The sequence below is a fragment of the Lycorma delicatula genome, chromosome 1, assembly GCF_047948215.1.
Source record: "Lycorma delicatula isolate Av1 chromosome 1, ASM4794821v1, whole genome shotgun sequence".
NCBI lineage: Eukaryota > Metazoa > Arthropoda > Insecta > Hemiptera > Fulgoridae > Lycorma > Lycorma delicatula.
The window spans coordinates 388,379,734-388,403,302 of NC_134455.1; the positions used below are offsets into that span (position 1 = coordinate 388,379,734).

Here is a 23,569-nt window from a genome sequence, read left to right on the forward strand (position 1 = left end):
GCGCAACTCTCGACCGGTATAGATGCGGCAGTGCGAGTCGATTCTCCTTGAGCTGTGTAAGCTTTTCTGCCGTTTCCGGTCGTGTTACGAACAGAATATCTTTTACCGTAGAACAACGAGTTTTGATTCTTGAACGATATTTTGCTACGAAATCGTACGCGAGTGTAAAAGAATCGTTTCAAATTAAATTTGTCGGTGTTCCTCCGCCAGAAGAAACGTCAATTTCTAGGCCAGCAAAACGATTTCGAGAGACACGTAGTGAGTGTTGCGACAGAAAACGTAGCGGTCGACCGACTCGCTTGACAGATTACGTTTTAGAGAATGTGAAAACAAGATCGCTCAATTCTACACGGAAAAGGTTACGAAAACTTTCCGCGCGAGTCGGTTTGTCGTATTCGAGTGTTCATAAAGCCGCTAAAAAATTTAAGTCGTATCCGTATCGCATACTATGAGTCCAAGAGGTTCAGTCTCCAGATTTAAACAAGCGATTGCAATATAGCCGTCGGCTTAGGTCTCTCGTAAACGATAACGGAATCGAATTTTTAAACGCAGTAATCTTTAGCGATGAAGATCCATCTCGACGGTTATGTGAACAGTCAAAACTGTCAAATTTGGGCGGTTGAAAATCCTAACGCTTTACAAGACAAATCTTTGCATCCTGAAAAAATTGGTGCTTGGTGTGCGATACGTCGTCATCGTATAGTCGGACCCGTATTCTTCGAACAGACAGTAAACGGTGAAGTATACAGGAATATTGTGCGCCGATTTGTGTCCGTCCTGGAACCTCAAGAACGGTATTGCCGGTTTCAGCAAGACGGCGCTATGTGCCACACGTCTCGAGAAACCGTGGATTTTCTGCAACGGTTCTTTGATGATGGAATAATAAGCAAGGGCTTACGGCCTCCAAGGTTCCCAGACCTCGCATCTCCTGACTGCTTTTTGTGGGGCTATATTAAGTCCGAGGCCTTCAAAAACAATCTTCACACTATTGATGAACTTTTACAGACTTAATCACGAATATTTCCGATGCGACTCTTAAAATGTTTTCTGCTAATATGCTGAAAAGATTTCGTGCGTGTGATTTCGTGCCCGCAAGGGGTGGGGCATTTTGAGCATATTCTTTAACGATTATGTAACAGCTTTTTATTAAATCTCTTTTGTAAGTAACAAATTAATTTTTTTATTCCACCTAAATTTCCCTTTCTTAAATGAAATTTAACAGTTAAATGAAAAATTAGGTAATAATAATAATAACGAAAGAGGAAATACTTCTGAAATTTGTATTTCGTCGATTAATCAACCTCACCGATGCACAGTACCAGTAATAGTAGATCCTGTTCTACATAATTACCCGAAACATTAGGTAGTAAAATTTCACTTAATAAAGTAAATATAGCTCCGCCTAAAAAACAACTACGTTTAGCCATTTGAAAAGTAATACTTTTGTTGATCCAAGATTTAAAAAACCGCATTTGACGTAGAAGAAACTGTAAAGCATATCCAAAAATGGATAACTGATAATGTTACAAATTTAATTAATTCCAGGCAAATGGACGTTGATACTCTGCCGTTAAATGAAACCTTAGAACCTCAGACACAACAAATTCGTCCAAACAACCGAAATATTTCAAATACGACAATATTTGGAAATGCCATATCTAATCAGACTGCATAAAAATTCATTATCCGAATTATACGAGATAAATTTAAGGTACTCCTGCATACCTGCAACATCAGTTCCCTCAGAAAGAGTGTTTTTTAAGGCTGGACAGCTAACCAATTTGCGTAGGAATAGACTTTCTCCAAAAAACGTGGACAAAATATATTTTTTAAATGGCTATTTTAATGCGGAATTTTAAACCGATTTATCTTTTATAACTTGTTTTACCTGATATTAAGTTTAATAACTTTTAAATTTACGAACAAAAATTAAAATCGTAATTCAGTTTGTGTTTTTGCGAATAAAATTAAATAGAGCGTAAGCTAATGTTTAAAAAAATATATAAATGACATTTGAAAGCGAAGGAGAACATTTATTTTGTTTAATTTTTATTTTACTTGCTCGTCTATATTATCATATTTTTTCTGACAGAACTTAATTAATAATTATTTTTGTAGTCAAGAATTTTGCAGTGCTGCATCTAATTCTTCTCTTTTAATTAAAAAAAAATTATGTAATTCTGCCATCTTATTTAATTAAATGATATCTTTTGTGTAATTAATAAAAGTGAAAGCGGAATGATAACGGTGTGGGGATCTGTTAATTCCTAAGACAAGGAAATGATAACGTACAGTTTCGGTGAGTTTGAGTTTAATTTATTTTGTTTTTTTCAAACTGATAGGAGCGGTGGTAGCATAGTGAACAAAGTAGCGAGAAATCACGTCTGAAAATAAATAACTCGTTGCTGAAATTAGTAATCGTGTGTAAAGGAAAATGAAAAGTAGTCGTCGAGATTCTCTCATCATTCGTATTTCATTTAGTAGTAGCATTCTGCCTATTCATCTTCCAAATCCGAGCGTGTGACGAATTAAAAATAGAAGTAAAATTTACTATTCGCCTACCTTAGTAATTAGTGCATTCCAAACGAGAACGTTATTCCAATGATGCAGTTAGTAATTCGGGATATCTCGATATATTTCATTAATCGAATTGTTACTACTTTTTCATTCGAGAGATCCCATCGCTATTGTCCGTTACAATCATGCGTATGCGAGTTGTGCTGGTTGAATTAAAACTGTAGAAAGTTAATGTTAGTTGATCGTTGATATTCATTACGTGTTAATTACTGTTAAATATGACTTTTCTTACTTTTATCTGGAGTTTATATTTTTCTGTTCTTCAGAAATGCAGTTTTAAAGAGAAAATTGTAATTCGTTCATTTTGTGTATGCATATTTATAGTTGTTTGTTAATAATTCATAAACAATAGTTTTGTTTTCGCAGACAGTTATTTAATAATTTTTACGTTATATAATCCTGCGTTTTCTTCAACGTTGTGAACGTCATCGAAAACATACACGGAAAATTATAGTCAGAGTTGAGAAAAGGTTTTATCCATGTTATTTTAAAAATTTATACTTAGGCTGGAACAGCTAGATGAAACATGGTTATACCTTACGTTATTGAACTGTTTGGAAAGGACTGTGATTCTTACGGTATGATTTTTTTTGTAATTGCACATTTACTTAACAGTGACAGTAATTTTTCGTTTCGTTTGTGCACAATGTTATTTGTTTTTCTTTATTATTGTATATCATTACAAAGTAGTCAATCTCTCGAGATAATTTTAACGATAAATAAAAAAAAAATTCTTAACATAATGCTTGTAGCTTATAACTGTTTACAGATAAATGCATATGTAAACAAAATCTTTTTTTTAACGATTTTATTTTTCCACTACATTTTAAATAAATTTGGCTAATTTTAAATCATATTCAACCAGAGTTTAAAAGTAAATATCTTAGAAGTGTACTGTAAAGTTTTTAAACTTACACATTATTATTTATTTATTGATTACGGCCCTAAAAACGTTTTATGTGTATTATTTCAGAATTATTTTTATTAATTTTAATTCTCAAAACCATTACCGCATTTTCTTTTAATTTGGTAAACTTAAGCAATTACTTGATCAACTTTAATATACTGTAGTAGATATGCTCAGATCAGGAAAACACAAGATTTAAATTACAAAAAGCAGTTTTGGATAGCGTATGACCCATGCAAGGTCAAAGTCTGCCCCACGTTATCTCGATACTGTAGTAATCAGTTTATGAGTTATTGAGACACGTTTGGATGTTAATCCATTCTATAGAGAGAGGTTAGGATTAAGGTTTGAGTTGAAGTTAAGGTTAGATTTTTGTGAGGGAAGTTAGGGATAAATTACCAAAGTATGGCAATGCTTAACACTTAACACGCTTGGCCGAATTAATGTTTTAATGGAAATATACTTACTACAGAGAGAGACTGCACCACATGTTAGTCTTTTATATGATGGTTAATCACCTTATAAAGAAAGCACTCATTCATCTGAGACCGAACAACTATTAAGGTAGTTTATAGTTTTACCACAAAACTGTAACCTCTCTCCACAGAACAGATTATTAGCTTAACAGGTCACCGTAACTCATAAAACTAATTGTTAATTGATTAGAATATTGATATCTTAGCTCCGACTTTGATCTTGCACGGATCATCGCTATTCAAATCATTTAGATATCATTAGATATCATCGGTCATTTAGATATTGTATTTTCCCGATCCTAAGCTTATCTACTATGGTTTATTAAAGTATGAAAATAATTGAAGGTGATCAAATTAATTGCTCAGAATTACTGAGCTTTGAATTTTATGTTTCATTTGGATTCTTTTGAAATGGCTTTTTTAAGAAAATAGTCTAATGTATTCAATAGCAAACATCAAACATACTAATTGATTTATATATTACGCTTAGAAGAATGTTCATTTAGTATGTATTTGTTTTTTTATTAATTTAATTTATATATATATATATAGAGAGAGAGAGAGAGAGAGAGAGATTCAAAGTACATTTTAAGTACAAGGGGCTGCTGAGATGTAATGCACACTGGTACGTAATAGGAGAACAAAATATTGCAGAAAGCAGTAGATGCTGTTATCTGATAATTTCATTCCCCTGTTACTAAATTCCAAAACTTTGACTCGTGAACTTCCATTTACCATTAGTCGCTATTGTAATAGAGTTGAATTCATCTGATATTTCAGTGTGGAATATTTGTATATGTTCCTTTTCAATGTTGTGATGGTAGACAAAACTTGTGAACATGGAACAGTGGCGGTGTGGTTCACCAAATAAAAAAAATTCAAAACAACCCACGGTACTTACATATTAACGCCACCGCAGCTACAGCTTTATTTAAAAACAAAGTAGTCAATCGAATTTCGGTGAAAAATGGGCCGAAACGGATTCAAAACAGAATATAAATGGTTATTTATATTTATTTATTTATTTTATAAATATAATTTAACCAAACTTAATCCACGCTCGCTAACATTGACTAATTAACACCGTAATATTTTGAGTATTTATTTAATAAAAATTCAGTAATTACTATTATTTATTATTTAAATAATCAAATTTTAACTTAGAATGTTTTTATTTTTGAAGATAATGTATATACCTGTAAAGAATATCTACAAATATGAAATTCTGTCTTCTAACAATATCAAACTAGAAAATGAAAGGGGTACCACAGAGGAAACTTTATGCTTGCTTTTACCACATCAACCGATTGAAGTTAATATTACACCTGATTGTGTAAGTATAATTTGATTTACGTTTGGTTTTTTTTGCAATGTTATATGGGAAGTGTCACCATGTAGTTAACTGTAACATTAAATTGTTGAGTTTATGTTTTAGGAAAGTGAATCATTGCAAGGGAGAGAGGAGCCACTCTGTAATGGTTACGATACTTATAATGAAGTGACAGATCCTGTTGCGATTGAAGGGACCGAGTTTATTAAATATGAAGATCATAAAATTAAAAATGAAGCGGTAAGTTTTATCATGCAATTATTTTATAATGGAAGTGATGTATGAAGTTTATAATCACTCTCTCAAAGTGTATTCATCGAGCTACTTATATGAGTGAAACTTTATATATGCACTTACTGTTGATTCTTTAATTTGACTTCATTACATATTTTACCGTGTTTTGGTTATTTCTTTAATAATACTTGAATTTAAAATGTTGAACTTGCAATCATGGGAAGCATTACGCTTCTGATGCTTTACCAGATTGATCGATTGGGACTGCCACATTGGCCAAAAAGATAATGCTACTTTACTACATTAATGCGCCTGTAACATGTATTGGATTGTAGCTGCAAAACTTCATTAAAATTTACGCTTTGACAATGACTTGTGGAAGCATGTGCTTTATTCATCTGATTTGGCTCCTGTGATTACTTCCCTTCCCAAACCTGATGAAATGGCTCGCTAGACAAAGATCAATTTCAATGATGCTAAGGTGAGATAACAGCTTACATCACACAGTTCAAAAAAATCTCATGATACTGAAAATATTCAAAAGTTATAAAATCTGAGTAAATGTATCGAATTGTAAATGAACTAAGTTGAAAGTTTAAAGAACTTATTGCCAAATTTTCGGTTTTCTTTGTCAAGCTATAATTTTTCTGAACAACCCCTATATTTGTTTTAAGTTGACTTATAATTTCTCAGAATTAAATTTGTGATAACTGTTTCCTAATTTTTTTTATCAGTGATTTAACAAATAATTTATACTTGTCATGTGTAAAACAATTAATTTTGCCTCGTAATTTATACCAAAAAAATTTCAGTTCATTATTATTTTTCATTACCTACAACCAAAAAAATAATATGTTAGTGGTACTGACATGTATCCGAGTGTATGAATGAATTACAAGGGACTGGTGGAAATTTTGGTGGCAAAATTTTGGGTTATCTTTGTCAGAACAAGAGTAGTAATATTCATCGTAATATTGTAAAATGACTCTTAGAGATGCATTTGTCTAGTGGAGGTAAAACATTTATGAATTATCTCGTACAGCCTGAAAGTCTTTTTCTTTCAACCATTTTAAAATAATGTTATCTTTCAACTGTTTTAAAATAATTAAAATTTCTCACTTTTCTCTTACTGTGATTAACAGTAGATATGTAGATGAATCTTTTCAGCTATGAGTAAATTAAAAATCATGAAGAATTAGATTTTTATTTGATAAGTGAAAAATTATTTTTTGTGAAAATTAATTTACGGTATAAATATTTTAACATTTCTGACAACATAATAATTTTGGCTAGAGACATAAAGGTGAACATCAATATTCAAGATTTAGAAAATTGTTTAAACAAAATTGGTACATATTTCATACAATTAAACAACATAGTTTGCTAATAATAGAAACAAAATCCCAATAATGAAAATTTCAGAAGGAGAATAGATAAAAAAAATCAAACATTTTAATATTTAAATATCAAAAAATTACATATTTAGGTGAAATGATTACCATTAATGTATATCACTCTCTATGAAAAAGGATGGTTGGTGGATTTGTTTTTTGTATGTGCTCACATTTTTATTTTAGCTGCTATTGACGCAGAGAAAACCAATGGTGGTGGGTCAGCCGACTCTCCTGGCAGTCTATTGTCAGTTAATTTAGAGATTATTTAATTTAATTTCTTTGCATAGATTATTATTTTTTATATTTGTAATTTTATTTACTTATAAAAGAAAAGGGTATTAGTTAATATTTAGCAGCAAAAAAAGAAAAGGATTCTTACAGGAGAATGGTATTTAACCGGAGATTTAACAGGAGAGAATGGTTGCCGTGCATCCAACCAGCAAACCATGTGGTCTACTCTACGCCAATAGCACCAGCTGGACTGCAAACTAACACAAACACACAAGGCTAATTAAACAAGGTAGCATCCCTAACTCAACTCCTTGTTATCAATATGGCTATTATATTTCTCTGAAAAAATATTAAATTCTATATCTACTCGCTCCTTAAGCCTATTTTAAATATAAAAACACTATAATGTTCAGAAAAATATTCTCAACAGACTAATATTTCTTTTCTTAAAATATTTCTGTAAGATACTTAATATTCTCACAGACATGAGCAAATGAATGCGTCAAGGGTTCAGGGAGCAACAATTGGGTGAGCAAAATGAGCCCTGCCCTGCTAGTTAGAAAAAGAAGGAAGTGGCTTATCAATTTACAAGGAACATTCACAATGAGAAAATCCTTATCCAAAAACACAAAATTAAGATACTATATAACCGTAGTTTTACCACAAGTTTTATAGTGCAGAAGACATACTTAGAAAAAATAAAAAAGGAATTTTAAGAAACTTCACCACCCAAAACATCAATATAATATTTATAAATTAAGAATATGAGCAGACATTTACTAAAATCTGTTTAATACTATGAACTGTTGTATGATCTGTGACAAATGCACATTCATTTTGTACAAAATTAACAATAAATTAAGCTCTAAAAAGAGATAGAGTAAAATGTATTTAAAATAAATTGTAAAATGAAATTATGGTTTTTGATAGAGAAATTATAATATGAGGTGTGTTCAAAATTAACGAGAATTTTTGTTTTTTGGAAAGAATTTTATTTATTCATATACATTAATGTTATCCCCTTCAAAATAGTCCCCATTAGATATACACTTATGCCAGTGCTTTTTCCAATGTGCAAAACATTTCTGGAACTCGATGTTTGGAATAGTGTTTAGTTCTTACAGCGATTCGCTTTTAATCTATCTATGCTTGTGAAATGACGTCCTTTTAAGGTCTCTTTATTTTTGGGAATAGAAAAAGAAAGTCACATGGGGCTTGGGTATCATTACGTGTTACACTATATTCTCACCTTGAAGCTTGGTCGAGGGTACCGGCTTCAAGTTTTCATCCGAAAAAACAAAATGTGTAGTCTTTTCTTTGTTACAAAACCCTTCTATTGTGCATGTTTTTCTCAACGGAGAGCTTATTGCCATCTCTCCTTACATCAAGTTTTTAGGATTAATTTTTGATAGCCGTCTTACTTGGGTCAAACATATCAAAGAATTAAAAACAAAATGTTCCAAACTTTTAGATATGATATGCGAGTCCTTAGTAACACCAATTGGGTAGCCGATCGATCATCTATGATACGTTTTTACTATTCCTTTGTTTGTTCCTGTTCAGATTATGGTTTTGTCTCCTACTCTTCAGCTCGTCATATCGTGCTTAAAATGCTGGATGCTGTACATCATGCTTTCCTTCGGCTTGCCACAGGTGCATTTAGATCAAGCCCTGTTGCAAGCTTACTTGTAGACTGTGCTGAGCCATCACTTTAGGATAGACGGAACCAGCTTTTATTATCTTATTTTGATCGCCTCAAAGGACAGCGAAATCACCTGGCTTTCGACTCAGTCCTTAGAAATCCTAATTTAGGAAGATATGAGGACCATCCACGTTGTACTGCTCCTGTAGGTGTCCGTGCCCGACATCTACTGCAGCATATAAATGTACACCGTCATTCTATCCAATGTATCCGTGCTCATATCCTCCGTGGGGAATAAACCTTATAAATTTTACGTTTGACCTTACGACATACAATAAACAATCAACACTACCTACAGTTTTCCAGCAAATGTTTCAGTGTGTTCTCCAAGATGAACTCAGACGTGGTGATGTACACTAATAGATTGAAACAGAACGATACCGTTGGTTGTGCGTTTGTTGTCAATGATAGAACTTATATGTTTGGTTTACCAGGTATTACAAGTGTGTTTACTGCTGAACTACATGCTATAAATAAGGCTCTAAATATCATTAACCCTAAGTACAGAAACATCCTTATTTGTAGTGACTCGTGTAGTGATCTCCAAGCCTTGGAAAACTTTTATTCCAGACGTTCTATCGTCATTGAAATGTACAACACAATCACCAAGTTGAATAATCGCAACACACAAGTAAGTTTCTGCTGGGTCTCTAGCTATGTTGGGATTCCTGTAATAAACATGCAGATTCCTATGCCAAAGACGTATGTAATCAACCTCCTTTCACCACTTGTGTTGCTACTTCTGATTTTATTAATCATGTAAAACAATCCGTATGAGGAAAGTGGCAAGGTGACTGGACGGCTACCGTTGATAATAAACTCTGTCACATTAAAGATTCTGTTTTACCATGGGACTCCTCATGCAGAAAAACTCGTCATTTGGAAATGGTCCTCTGTAGATTGGAAATAGGAAATACGAGAGTCACACATGAGTACCTGATGTCAGCAGGACATGCACCCCTATGTGTATGATGCAATTGCCACATGAATGTGCGCCACATACTCATAGATTGCATATGTTATGCGGCGTTGCATCGTAAATTTTAACTACTCAGAAACATCGGTGGTGTCTTGAGCAATGGTAATGAAGTTTTAAACCGGATGTTTCTGTTTTCGCATAGCGCTGGGTTAATACAAAAAATTTAATATTGTTACATATGTTTTGTTTTTTATTTTAATCTTTGTGGTTTTGTGTTTTTGATTCTGTTATCCGAGTAGGGAGCCTTTTACATTCCCTATCAAACTTTGTTAAATTTTATGTAGTTTTTTATTACTTATGCTTTTTTATTTTTAATTAATGTATTCTATTTTTAAGACTGTCTGTGATATTAGTTGTAAGGTTTTAGTGATATTAGATGCAAGTCTTTAATGATATTACTTTTAAGTTTTATTTCATTTTTTTTTTTTATCTTTGTTTTTAACTTAGTTTTAATTTTTTATTATATAGCTTGTATTAGTTTTAAGTTTTATTTCATTTTTGTTATTTTAGTTTTCTTTTTAGTCATTCTGTTATCCGACAATGGGCGCTTTACAACCATATTGGACTTCATTAAAGTCTATTTACTTTTGGTTTTATTTTAGTTTTTATCTGTGATATTAGTTGTAAGTTTTATTTATCTTTTAGACTACTCCTAGTTTCTTTTATTTTTTTATTTAAAAAAATCTGGGCGATGATTATGCCATAGGCGTTTTTCACCCCCAAAAAGAAATCATTATAGTGTTGTTTTTGACTAAACATTGACTAACAAGCAATGAAGTGTGAACAGGCACATTATTATGGTGCAAAAGCCATGAATTGTGTTGCCACAAATCCGGGCTTTTTTTCAGATTGCATCACACAAACAATGTTAGACTTGTAGGTAATACTCCTTATTGATTGTCTGACCTTCTGGTAAGAACTGATGCTCATGGCGTTAAAATCAAAGAACACGGTGACCATAACCTTCACCTTCAACCGTACTTGTCGAGCCTTTTTCGGTCTTGGTGGTTCAGAATGTCTCTACTGGAACAATTCCTTAGTTTCAATATCATATCCATAAACCCGTGTTTCATCACCTGTAATGACTCACTTCAGTAGGTCTGCATCGTTGTTGACTTTATTTAGCGACTCCTCAGCAACTTCCATTCGCTGCTGTTTTTGTTCGAAATTCAACACTTTTGGAACAAATTTTGGTGTCGCATGTTTCATATCCAAAACATCCTAAAAAATTTCACGGCATGAGTCTATTGATATCCCAACATCAACAGCGATTTCTCAGATTTTGATTCGGTGACCACTCGTAATTCATTTCTTTCACTTTTTCCACGTATCGTTAGTTGATGTGCTGGAGTGCTCGTCGTCTTCAATCTCTTCAAGACCTTAGAAATGCTTATACCACTCGTAAACCCTTGCTTTACTCATAGCAGACTCACCAAAAGCAATATTTAACATTTTTAAAACATCGCTACACTTTATTCCATTCTTGTAGCAAAATTTAATACAAATTCTCTGATACATTATTTATACAAGAAAAAATCACCGATCGTACCAAAACATGTGTTATCCTTTTGACAGCTGACAACAGACAAAACATCCAATATGACTAAAAATGTACAAATACTCTTCAGACATGTTTACCAGTACAGCAAAAAAATCCTGAGAATCAGACTAATACAACCTGAAAAATTTCAAAATTCTCTTTTTTTGAACACGCTTCATATGGCCCACTTTTTTGAATTTTTTTCTTTTGGTATACAAAAGATATTTGAAGGTAAAATCATAAAAAATGAATTTATAAGTTTAAGAATTTAATACAGTACTTAGAACAAAGTAATGGTATGTGATAACAGAATGATTCAGAAATAAACATTAGATTTAATATTGTAAATATTTTATGTGAAATGGGTGAGAGCAGATTGGAAGGACAGATGATGTCGATGGTAGGCTGCATCATGAATAGCTGGAAGATGAGTTCGGTTTTTTAGAAACTATTTCTTGATAATAGAAACTTTCCTGCTACTGTGCCTCACCTGGAACTGCATTAAATCACCCAAAAAGAAAAAACAATATGCCAAAAAGTTTAATAAAAATATAATTTTTCTTTACTAGTCTATAAATAAACTTGTTAATTTTACATTGCGATGATTACGTTAATTTTGAAATCATTATTACTTCTTCATCTTATAAGTTTTATTAAAATTGAATTTAGTGGCTTAATCATTAAGAATTTTATTATGACAAAATGACGTATCATTTGTTAAAATATAATTTCAAACGACTAAATTAAGGCAGAAACTACATGCCGTTGCAGTTAGAGAAATTTTTGATGATCGACAAAATAAATTATTTACTTTCATAATTTATGAGTAAGTTGCAATTAAAAATCAAGCCTGAGAGTGATTTATTGATTAAATGTGTTTTCATTTCGGTGAGCTTTATTCTCTTAAGACTTACTTATTCATTAATAATAATTGATTTTTATACAGAGTGAAAATCGTAATACTCAAGCAAAGTTTTTAAAATTCTGTATGAGAGTATCAGCGACTATAAATATTACTTACTGACAATGAAATTGGAAATGTCACTTCTATCCCAAAAAACTAAAACATTTTCCCTTGAAAATTAAAATAGATCATTTCTCTTTTTGCTAGATGCATTACCCACCAGGATACACTTCACCTGTTATATGAGGTAATTTACAAGGCTTTAATATTCTGTTGGTCTTCAAGATAGATAATTATTTATGTATGGTAATTCAATTAAATTCATTAACTTCATTGTAGAACTAATCCTCTAAATATGATAATAAAATAAATAAAAAAATCTGTAGAATAAAGAAATGATTACTGAATACCAGAAAAGTTTTTCTAGCCCTTTGAAATGTTTTCTTTGAACTTGAAACCCGTATGGACATATTTTTTTTAATAAGAACCAGTCTATTTTCCCTATAACTATCTTCTCTTTCCTAAGAGTTGCTGGACACTCTTAAATGCTGCTTAAATGTATATTAATTAAGGGTTTTTACATATTGTGTTGCATATTTTATGTACTGTAATAAGTTAAATTAAAAACTCACCGACACTATGTTGCCTCCAATTTTATATGATGAAAATGAAGATTCTGTTTTTGATTAAAGTCTGTTATAAAAGTCCTCCATAACAGCACTCCTTTCAACATTGCTGAATCAACCGAATTATTATTAAATTATTACAAAATTATATTAAATAACAACAAAAAACAAATCTACAATTTGTGTAGTATAATTCTTTGTTTAATGACATAATAGTACACACGCAATTTAATCCACAAGTACGCACAAAGAAATTAGAAAATTTATATTTATGCTTGTTGTTAAAATACAAGAAGTCTGAATTAATTGATTAACATGTTCTTTACGGTTCTTGTCCCTGAGGTCAAGAAAATTTAATTTACTAGTGACAGGTGTAATTCTTGGTATAACTTAATCAAAAGCGGGGCTGTTTTATTTGTTTGTTATATGTGTTCCCAAACAATAATAGGCATACAGTGTTAATTTTTCTTAATTTTATTGATATTGTGTTCTTGACCCTGGGGTCAATAGCCGTTTCTTTGTATATCATATTCTTGTGCGTAGTGCCAAAACCCAATTTTATGTTATGAAGTTATATATTTATAGCGGCTGTTTCTCTCAGACAAAAACACACAGACATAATCATTCATGCATGTCAGAAGACTATAATATTTCATGGCTCTTACGTCTTGCGTTATATAGGGTCATTGAATACAGACATGTTGATTCTTGTCAGATCGTTCGATCAATAATTTTGGTGTTGCAATGCTGCTCCTCAGTTTGCGTGTAACCAACCATTAAAGTAGTTAGTTAGTGATGTTTGTTCTTTAGATTAAATAAGATTATGTCTTCATGAGGAATTATGAACCTGAAAGTGAATTTAGCACTGATAGTAGTGATACAAGTAACAAAATAATGATTATTATTGACATTTTTCTAATTTGATTTTTAAATGTATTTACCAGTTTATTCTTAATAAAAGTGTGTTGTCAAAAAAAATCTCTAATGAAAACTAATGACGATTTTTTGTTTATCGATAAAGTTCTGTATAATAAAGAAAGGTTTTTACAAGAATATGTTGTAATTTTTTTTTCTGGAAATAAAAAAAAATAAAATATTTCAAAAACGTTTTACTGCCTCTAACCACTGTTCTTGTTGCCGGAGTCAAGAACGGGCAAGATAAATAAATACTTCATGTAGTGTACAGCATAGTATAGTAAACGGCGTAGCTACAAAAGATTGATGTAGACACCAATAGAACACAATGTAGAAGTGTGCGTTCTTGACGATGGGAACAACTGTATGGAACATGTTAAGACATCTAAGTCTAGGTTTGTTGTGATTTAATGTAATAATTTTCCTGGGAAGTAAGGATCTCATAAGCGCAAGGATATTGTTCTATATTACCGTCTATATGAGCTATTGCCTCAGCCTCGAAAATAAAGTCACAGCTTTATCAAAAACAAAGCTCACAGATATAATGAATGTTCGTGGAATATAGGCCTAGCTCAACTCAAGGAGTCTAGTTTGAAGATATTACACTTGATTGTGTAAGTATAATTTTATTTACTTTTGGGTTTTTTTTTGTCATGTCATATGGGAAATTTCACCATATCGTTAACAGTAACATTAAATTGTTGATTTTATGTTTTAGGAAAGTGAATCGTTGCAAGGGAGAGAGGAGCCACTCTGTAACGGTTACGATACTTATAATGAAGTGACTGAAGTGTTGCGATTGAAGGGACCGAGTTTATTAAATATGAAGATCATGAAATTAAAAATGAAGCGGTAAGTTTTATCATGCAATTATTTTATAATGAAAGTGATGTATGAAGTTTATGCTTGCTCTCTCAAAGTGTATTCATCGAGCTACTTATATGAGTGAAACTTTATATATGCACTTACTGTTGATTCTTTAATTTGACTTCATTACATATTTTACCGTGTTTTGGTTATTTCTTTAATAATACTTGAATTTAAAATGTTGCTTTACCAAATGCTTCTGATGCTTTACCAGATTGATCGATTGGGACTGCCACATTGGCCAAAAAGATAATGCTACTTTACTACATTAATGTGCCTGTAACATGTATTGGATTGTAGCTGCAAAACTTCATTAAAATTTACGCTTTGACAATGACTTGTGGAAGCATGTGCTTTATTCATCTGATTTGGCTCCTGTGATTACTTCCCTTCCCAAACCTGATGAAATGGCTCGCTAGACAAAGATCAATTTCAATGATGCTAAGGTGAGATAACAGCTTACATCACACAGTTCAAAAAAATCACATGATACTGAAAATATTCAAAAGTTGAAAAATCTGACTGAAAATATTCAAAAGTTGAAAAATCTGAGTAAATGTATCGAATTGTAAATGAACTAAGTTGAAAGTTTAAAGAACTTATTGCCAAATTTTCAGTTTTCTTTGCCAAGTTATGATTTATCTGAACAACCCCTATATTTGTTTTAAGTTGACTTATAATTTCTCAGAATTAAATTTGTGATAACTGTGTTTGCTGTTTTTTTTTTTTTTTTTGCCGGCACATCACGTGGACCACTCGGTTACAGTAGCAGCATCTGGATTGGCAACTAACATGAACACATGTAAGAGTAAATGAACAAGATAGTAAACATTATATTTCTCTTAAAAACTATTATATTTCTCTTACATTATTCACTATATTTCTCTTATTAAATTCTATATGTACTTGCTCCTTAAGGCTATTTTAAATAGAATTTTATTTTTAAAGTATGTATTTTGACTAATTATGACATAATATGTCATTTAAAACCATTTTTTTTTGCATGCAAGATATATATTATTTCACACTTAGAAATATTGAGCAATTTATATACAAATTTTCTGTCACACGTGTGTATAAGATATTTACGCAGTTATCTGAATAATTTTATTTGCACGCAAGTTTTTTCCATAATTATACATTTATATACTGATATATTTATAGAATTTCACTATGTAATAAGAAATATAATGCTCAGAGTCCGACTTCATAGAACACTGTAAATAAACACTTCGCCATTACAGCAGGTCAGCTTTTTATTTTATTTTTTGTTTAGCCTTCGGAACAACCGTCAGGATTACATCAGAGGATGATATGTATGTGTGTAAATAAAGTGTAGTCTTGTACACTCTTAGGTCGACACATTTCTGAAATGTGTGGTTAATTGAAACCAAACCGCCATAGAACATCGGTATCCACGATGTAGTCTTCAAATCCATATAAAAGTAACTGCCTTTACTAGAATTTGAACCTTAGAACTCAACTTCGAAATCAACCGATTTGCAAAAGACATGTTTACCACTAGACCAACCTGATGGGTTGCAGCAGATCGGCTGATTACGATCAAATACATATGAAAATCCCTCGCTTCATACTGTATTTAACCTTACAACTAGCGTTATCTGTCATTGTAGAATACTATTAAAGAAAAAAAAAAAGTAAAACAACGGAATATTATGGTAGAGAATGAATTATAACCAGACAAAAAGTTTATATTGGAATATTCCGTCGATGACTGGTAAGGGGTTAATAATAGTGATAATAAGTACACCAGAAAAAAATACTTCGAAAATTACATTTTTTTATACGTATATTTGGTAAATGAAAATCAAGAATATTTATAATAATACATTGTTGCAATTCCTTTACAAAAATTTCTATATTATGATGAATATCAAATTTTAGTCATGCATGGTGTTATTCTTGTGCTATAAAATTCCATTTCCGTGTTCCATGCAAAAGCATCAATCTTGTGTGGCTGTTTAAAAAATAAATAAATATTATTTAGACTCAAATTCATTTATTAAATGTTGTATTACAAAATTTATATTTTTATTATCCGGTATAAGATTAGAATTCAAAATACGGTAACTGTGGTAAATGATAATTATCACGATAAAAAATTTCACTGTAAGCAAAATTAACACTGATGTCGGTAAGATTGGAAAAAATAAAACCAGGAAAATTACCGCAGCAGTTTAACAAATTATTTGAATATAAAAGATTTCAATTTATAGAATAATCCATAAGGTGAGTAGCAGCATTTTTAACATTTAAATATGGATGATAATATTTAACAAAAGAAATGTATTTGATGTTTTCCCATACATAACCTGGTTTATTAGTCATCTAATATTAATAATAATTTAACTGTGGCTGTACTGTTAATGTGTGTGGTGAGTGAATTGGAGATACAATTTATTTTTATGTTATAAATTATACAAAAAATCATAAACATATTTACTTTGTAGCGAAACTTTTTTTTGTTTTTTATTACAGCAAGTAGATTTAGTACAACTGAAAGAGGAACCGCTGGATGTTATTAATAGTGATACTGAAAAAGATCCTTTAGCAGTTGAAAAGACCGACTTAATTAAATCAGAAAATTTAAAAGTCGAAAATGAAGGGGTAAGGGTATTATATTTTGCATACAGTGGAACATTTTACCCAGATGGACCTTTGCAAGGCCAAATCTGGATAATTGGAAAAGATAATTTAAGAAATGGCTATCTTATATACTGGATATGCCATTCTAATATTTAATTGGTAACACGTTTAGTTAAAAAAATGTATATAAAGAAATAAAGTATATCAGTAAAATTAAAATTAAATTTTGAATACATGTGCAGTGTAAGAAAAAAAACAGTAACAGTGTAAAAAATGCAGTGTGTAGAAATTATTATTAATAATTAGTTTAACAAAGGACAAAATACAATATATATATATATATATATATATATATATATATATATATATATATATATATATACACAGTCAAATTCCTGTAACTCGAATACCTATAACTCAAAATATTTATTTTAATTCCCTGCCAAATTGTATTACGTTATACAAAAATGCAATTCCTTTAACTCTAACAAAAATCCTATAAGTCAAAGTAAAAAATTTGATTAGTTTATTACAAAAAAGTAAAGTTTTAACATTAGGCATATAATACTGATCCTATTTTCAGTTCAGAAACATGAAACAAGCACGATTCACTTCTGTTACTATGTGATAAAAAAAAAAGAAGGAAGAATCATCATACAGTAAAGAGGGAAGTGAAATCTTATACATCAGGCATCAGTATTCACTGGAACTCGTTTGTCATAAGACAGTTCTATAAAGGACATTAAACAACACGGTCAGTGTGTCTTTATAATCGTCTCAGCTCATATGCGTAGTTTTTGTATGTCTGTTTAGGTTTGTTTGCTACTGTAAACAAGGGTGTTCTTATCCTGTTTTAGAGAGGTTTAAAAACAGTCACGATCGAAATTTACCTATCAGTGGATCAAATTTACACGAGAAAGTCGATTACTTTGCGAGACGGTTCAATCGTATGGATTTCAAAGCTAGTATTGGTTGCCTTAATAAGTTTAGTTAGACGTGGAATAATTTTTTAAAATGTTCATAGTGCCAGTGTAAATGAAGAAGTTTGTAATAAGCTGAATTACAAAAAACCTTTGTTTTAAAAAAGCTGAATTTAAAAACCCATAACCGGTTATTTTGTCAGAATGTGAACAAACTAGCAGTGAAAAATCTTTGTTCTAGCAACAATAATGGTGATGATCATGACTGGGAGTCTGTTACCGATGTTTTGCAAGTAACCGGCAACGTAACTTTTCGGGATTATGTTTCTATAGATGAAGATTTGATAGTAGCCGAATACCCTACTGATGATTTTTGTAATCAATACTGTTAACGCAAAGGCAAATGAGAATGACACCATAGAGACCGATTCAGATAACAACAATAATGAATTACCCTGCGTACCGATCCCAACTTTAATGGGAGTTACTGATTGTGTTGATTCTGTTTGATAATTCGTCGAGTCAAAAGGTTATGTACCAGAATTGGTTTTTTCCACTGTGGCAGATATAGAAAAATGGTTGACTGCACTCCATCAGAATAAATGTTAAACAACATTCAATAATTTTTTGTAATCAATTTTTAAAAATTCAGTTTTTTTTTACAAAAGAGCCAATTCTTCACTTTTCATTTTATTTTTTAAAACTTTATTATTGTTTTTATTTTAAAAACGTTTAAAATTGAACTGTGTTTTATATACAACAACGGTATGTTTTACTATTTATATTAAGTTATACCCTTTTGTATTTTTCATTCATTAATGATTTTTGTGTAATAAATTGATTATCATTGAGTATTTATAATGCTGAATTATGTTGTGTAATAATATTGCTGTGATATAATAAGACTGTATGGAAAAAGTGCAATATTTTCTTAAATAGTGCTGCACGTTTTATGTGAGTGAATTTACAGTGGAGTAGTAATTTCATAACATGTGTGTTTCTGTAACTCAAATTTCCTGTAAGTCGAATTTTTTTTTATTCCCTTGAATATTCGAGTTATAGAAATTCCACTGTATATGTTTTTGCTAAATGAATTGCAAAAAGTTGGTTAAGAAATCCAGTAAAATAAAAATTGATAAAAAAAGTCCTTTTGAAGCAAAGCTTTAATTTTTTCAATTAATGTATTAGTTTTTTTTTTTTTAATTCTGTAGTCTGAATTTAAGTAGTCCAGTTGTTGGACATCTGGAAAATTGGTGCTCCACTATTCCACCTTATCATTATTAATTGGTGCTCCACCTTATCATTATTATTACTTGATTTGTAAATTTTGGATTTCATACAGTTTAACTTCTTAAAAATTAATATAAATATTGTTATTTCTGTGTTTGTCATAAAAAAAAAATTGTTTTTAATTCTGTTTAATTAATATCGACTTATTAAGCTGTGTGTGAATGATAAACGGTCAATATGGTCGGGCAAAGGTGTTATTTTGAAACTTAATTGATGACTGAAATGTGGGTAATTTTAACCTCTTTTACATTTTAATAAGCTCTGGATGATTTGTTGTTAATTGTATCGGGTTGTCGTATTTGAATATTTATCAGGTAAGCAATTTAAAACAGACCCGGTACAGACTAAACATGTTTGTGATGTAAAATTTTATTAATGAAATGAAAATAAAATAAAATTTAATTCTGTATTTACATTAGAAAAATTTAACATATTATATTTTTACAAAAGATATTCAAAGTTAGCACCCTGTGCAGTTGATGCAGCAATGCTAAAGTAATCGTACTGAGAGTCACCTGACGCAAAATGTTCTCAGTTACTTTAGTTTTTTGTTGTGAATGTTTGCCTTCACTTATTTCTAGTGTAGGACTTCAATTTATAACTAATCCTTCAAATAACCTAAGAAAGAAATTGCAACTAGACAAATCTGGGGAACACAGATGCTACTGTCCTCTGGTGACAGTAAAGGCTGCACGAATGTATGCCGAAGAGTTGTTTATGTGCAACACATTGTTTCTTCGTCTTTATGAAAGAAGCCATTTTTTCCCCCACAATCTGTTAATAAGGTATAGAATTGTTTGAAAATTGTACAGAACACTTTTATATTGACGGTACAGTAAAAATAAAAATGGCCCCCCTATACAATTACCAGAAACAGCAAGAGTTTCATTCACCAACCTTGATAATTGAAACCGCGCCTCATCCGACAAAAAATATATTGTCGGGTCTATCTGTCCATCGACAATGTTTTTGAGAAGCTGAATCGCATTAAGTTATTTCAGTTTGTCTCATATGTTGTTGCACGATACGGTTTCAAATTTAAACAGTGAAGAATCTTAAGGCAAAATAAGTGTTTTACATCGCTTTATTTTGATCACTGTTTTATAAATTTTTTGGTCGACAAATCCTTCTTCGAATATTGGTGGCTATGGCCTCTGGAGTAATAACAGAAGGTCATCTATTTCGTTGTGCAATTTGAAATCGGCCTCGTATGCCTTTTTCTAACTGAATCGTATAAGCTACTCTTTGCTGGGATTCTATCATTCACAAATTTTTCAGCGAATATTTAATGCCTTCCTGGAAAGGATTTGAGAACAGTAATTAGCTTCCAAAACAAGAACCCATTCCTTGATCTATTAAGGGCATTGTTAGAAAAAACTACTCACAAAGTGAAACTTGTTGCACACTGAACTGTGAATAGTTTACAACTGACAGCAGTAGATTAGAGTAGTAACATTCACAACCAATAATGATGCTAATAGAAGTGTTAAAGGTGGTGTTCAAACAACTGCAGTTCAAGCTCTCTGTTCGGTTTTTAAGTTTATCACCCTATGTGTGTAAGTATATATATTAGCGCTTTTGCGATACACACCGCTTCATCAGATGCATTAAAAACTTTTTTTAAAAAATTTGTAACTTTAAAAAATATTTAATACATTGATGAAAAGATGCACACCACAAAAGTGCTAATTGTAAGAATTTGAAAAAAAGCAAGCAGTAAGAGATGTTTTCATTTTATTTATTATAAATTTATTGTTTGGCTTGTCTGCACATGTGTGTTCTGCTGAATCTGAGAGTATACTGAACAAATCTTGGGGATATATCCTGTCATTTGAGGCTGTGTTATAAGATATTACAATGCCAGATTTCCTAAATAGAGGCCATTATGTTTTGGGTACCTTTAGCACAGACATCCTGTATATAAAATTTTATATATGTAAAATGTGTGGGTTTGTAGATCTGATTTAACATGAATATAGAAGTAATAAATATATTGACCTGTTATAAATTTATTAAATAGTTTTGTTGTAATCGATATATTTTTATATTAATTCATAATTACCTTTTAATTATTAGTTATTTTTAATTTACAGGCTACAATCGATAAAGGAACCGTCAAGGGAATTACCAAGAATTGTATTACTTATAAGAGAAGCGTAAATAATTCGGTATATGATGGAATTATAAAAGAAAAATTCAGTGAATGTACGTGTGCGTACAGTGATGTTACGATAGAAACTTTAGTTGAAAATACAAGTAGTGAAAACAAGTTACCTGTGCAGAAAGAAAAAAAATTGGTTTGTGAATATTGCAATAAAAGATTCACATGTAATTGTTTAAAGAGACACATTAGCTTTCATGCTAATATGAAAAAAAAATTGTCAAAAGTCTGTTATTCATGATAATGATATAAAAACGCGCCTTATTACCCATAATGAAGAGAAAAATTATGTTTGCAATTTTTGTCAAAAGTAGTTTTTAAATATAATTACTTTTTAAAGAGACATCTTAATACACATACAAAAGAGGAGAATTATGTTTGCAACTTCTGTCAAAAATCATTTAATATTAAATACAATTTACAAAAACATATTTTTAATGTTCATATAAATGAGGGAAATTATGTTTGCAACTTCTGTCAAAAGTCATTTGTTAGTAAATCTGTTTTATATTCATAAAAAAGTGAAAAATTATGTTTGTAAGTTTTGTTAGAAATCGTTTAATGAAAAATGTAATTACATTTAAACAATGTAATAATTAAATTGATGTAATTAATGTAATGTAATAATGAAAAATTATATTTAAATATTCATACTGAGCAAAATTATTTTGTACTTTTATCAAAAGATTTTAATCAGAGTTAAGTTTAAAAAGGCATCTTAATTGTATCCTTGTTAGAGAATCCGTATGGTCTTCAAAAATCTTATATAAGAAATTTGATTAAGAAAAAAATTAATAACATTTTTTCAAGTGTGCATAATTTAAAACAGGTATAATAAAATTTATCCAATGCATATCATTTATTTAACATTATATTTTTCTCCATTTTGTATGTTACAACTTAGGTGTGGAGGTACCTTGTATGCCTCAAACACAGATTTATATATTACTGTAGTTTATAATATGCGGGTGATGTATGAACATTTTAAGCCCAGAACCAGTTCCAATTGGATAATTTGGTAGATGCTGAGGAATTCCACTAGCTCAGAAAAAGCAGTGTAAAAAAATGCGTATAAAGCTTACAAGAGAGACTTGTTATAAAAATCACAACTTTCATGTTTTTCATGAACATTGTTTTTTTAAATGCATTTTGATAAATAACATTGCTCATGAACGAATATAAAATTCTATAAAACCTGAAAGTTTACTTCTCATCACACGTCTTACATTTTAGGTAAATCCTAAATATTAAGTAGATTAAACAATAGTTTATATATATTTATATCTATTTTAAGAATTGTATTATCGATTAATTTTCAAATAGACATTCTAAGATATTTATTTTTTTATCTAATAAATAAATTTCCACAGAAAACAGGTTGCTTCTTTATTTAAAATGTATCATTCATTTTCGTAAAAACAAATCGATTGTATTATTGTATAACCGGATGCAAGTTTATTATTTATCTTTACTAATTATGATGATTAAAACTAAAGCTACCCACTTCATCCAGCTTACATAGTGGGACTGTGTGTCTACATCCAGGTTTTGGGTTTGAATCTCAAGTTGGTTTTGAATTTTTTAATACATTACATAAATAAATTATTTGTAAGTACATGTAATTATTGGTTATCCTGTTGGATTTTAAATAAAAGATAAAATTGATTTATCAATATCTTTTAACTTTTCTATCTTTAATGGTCTATTAATTATTATTGTGTATGTTTGTACACAGCCTATACTCCTTATTCTTTTTTTTTCATTATCAGTGACGGGTAGGACTGCAGCACCTCCTGTTTCCACTTGATATTATCGATAACATTTAATAGTATGAGTCCTTTTTTCTCTAATTCTTTTTTTATACTTGTACAGTATATAATCCTTAAGCTTAGTGTTAGTATCCATCCCC

General features: G+C 30.6%; 1 protein-coding gene across 3 annotated transcripts in view; it reads left to right on the forward strand.

Moving 5' to 3' along the window:
* The window catches only part of LOC142317340 (uncharacterized), a 121,026-nt gene extending 97,710 nt beyond the window's left edge, over window positions 1–23,316 (forward strand). The window contains exons 1-5 of one of the 3 annotated variants that reach the window (XM_075353818.1): window positions 2,710–3,155; window positions 5,144–5,293; window positions 5,396–5,530; window positions 14,534–14,667; window positions 21,593–23,316. In XM_075353818.1, the coding sequence (XP_075209933.1) occupies window positions 5,147–5,293; window positions 5,396–5,530; window positions 14,534–14,667; window positions 21,593–21,659 (483 nt within the window). In that variant the 5' untranslated portion in view covers window positions 2,710–3,155; window positions 5,144–5,146 and the 3' untranslated portion in view covers window positions 21,660–23,316. Of the gene's footprint in view, window positions 1–2,709; window positions 3,156–5,143; window positions 5,294–5,395; window positions 5,531–14,533; window positions 14,668–17,872; window positions 18,032–21,592 lie in introns of those variants that run through there. The other 2 variants (XM_075353817.1, XM_075353819.1) reach the window with 2 other exon arrangements.
* Window positions 23,317–23,569: the final 253 nt, after the last annotated feature.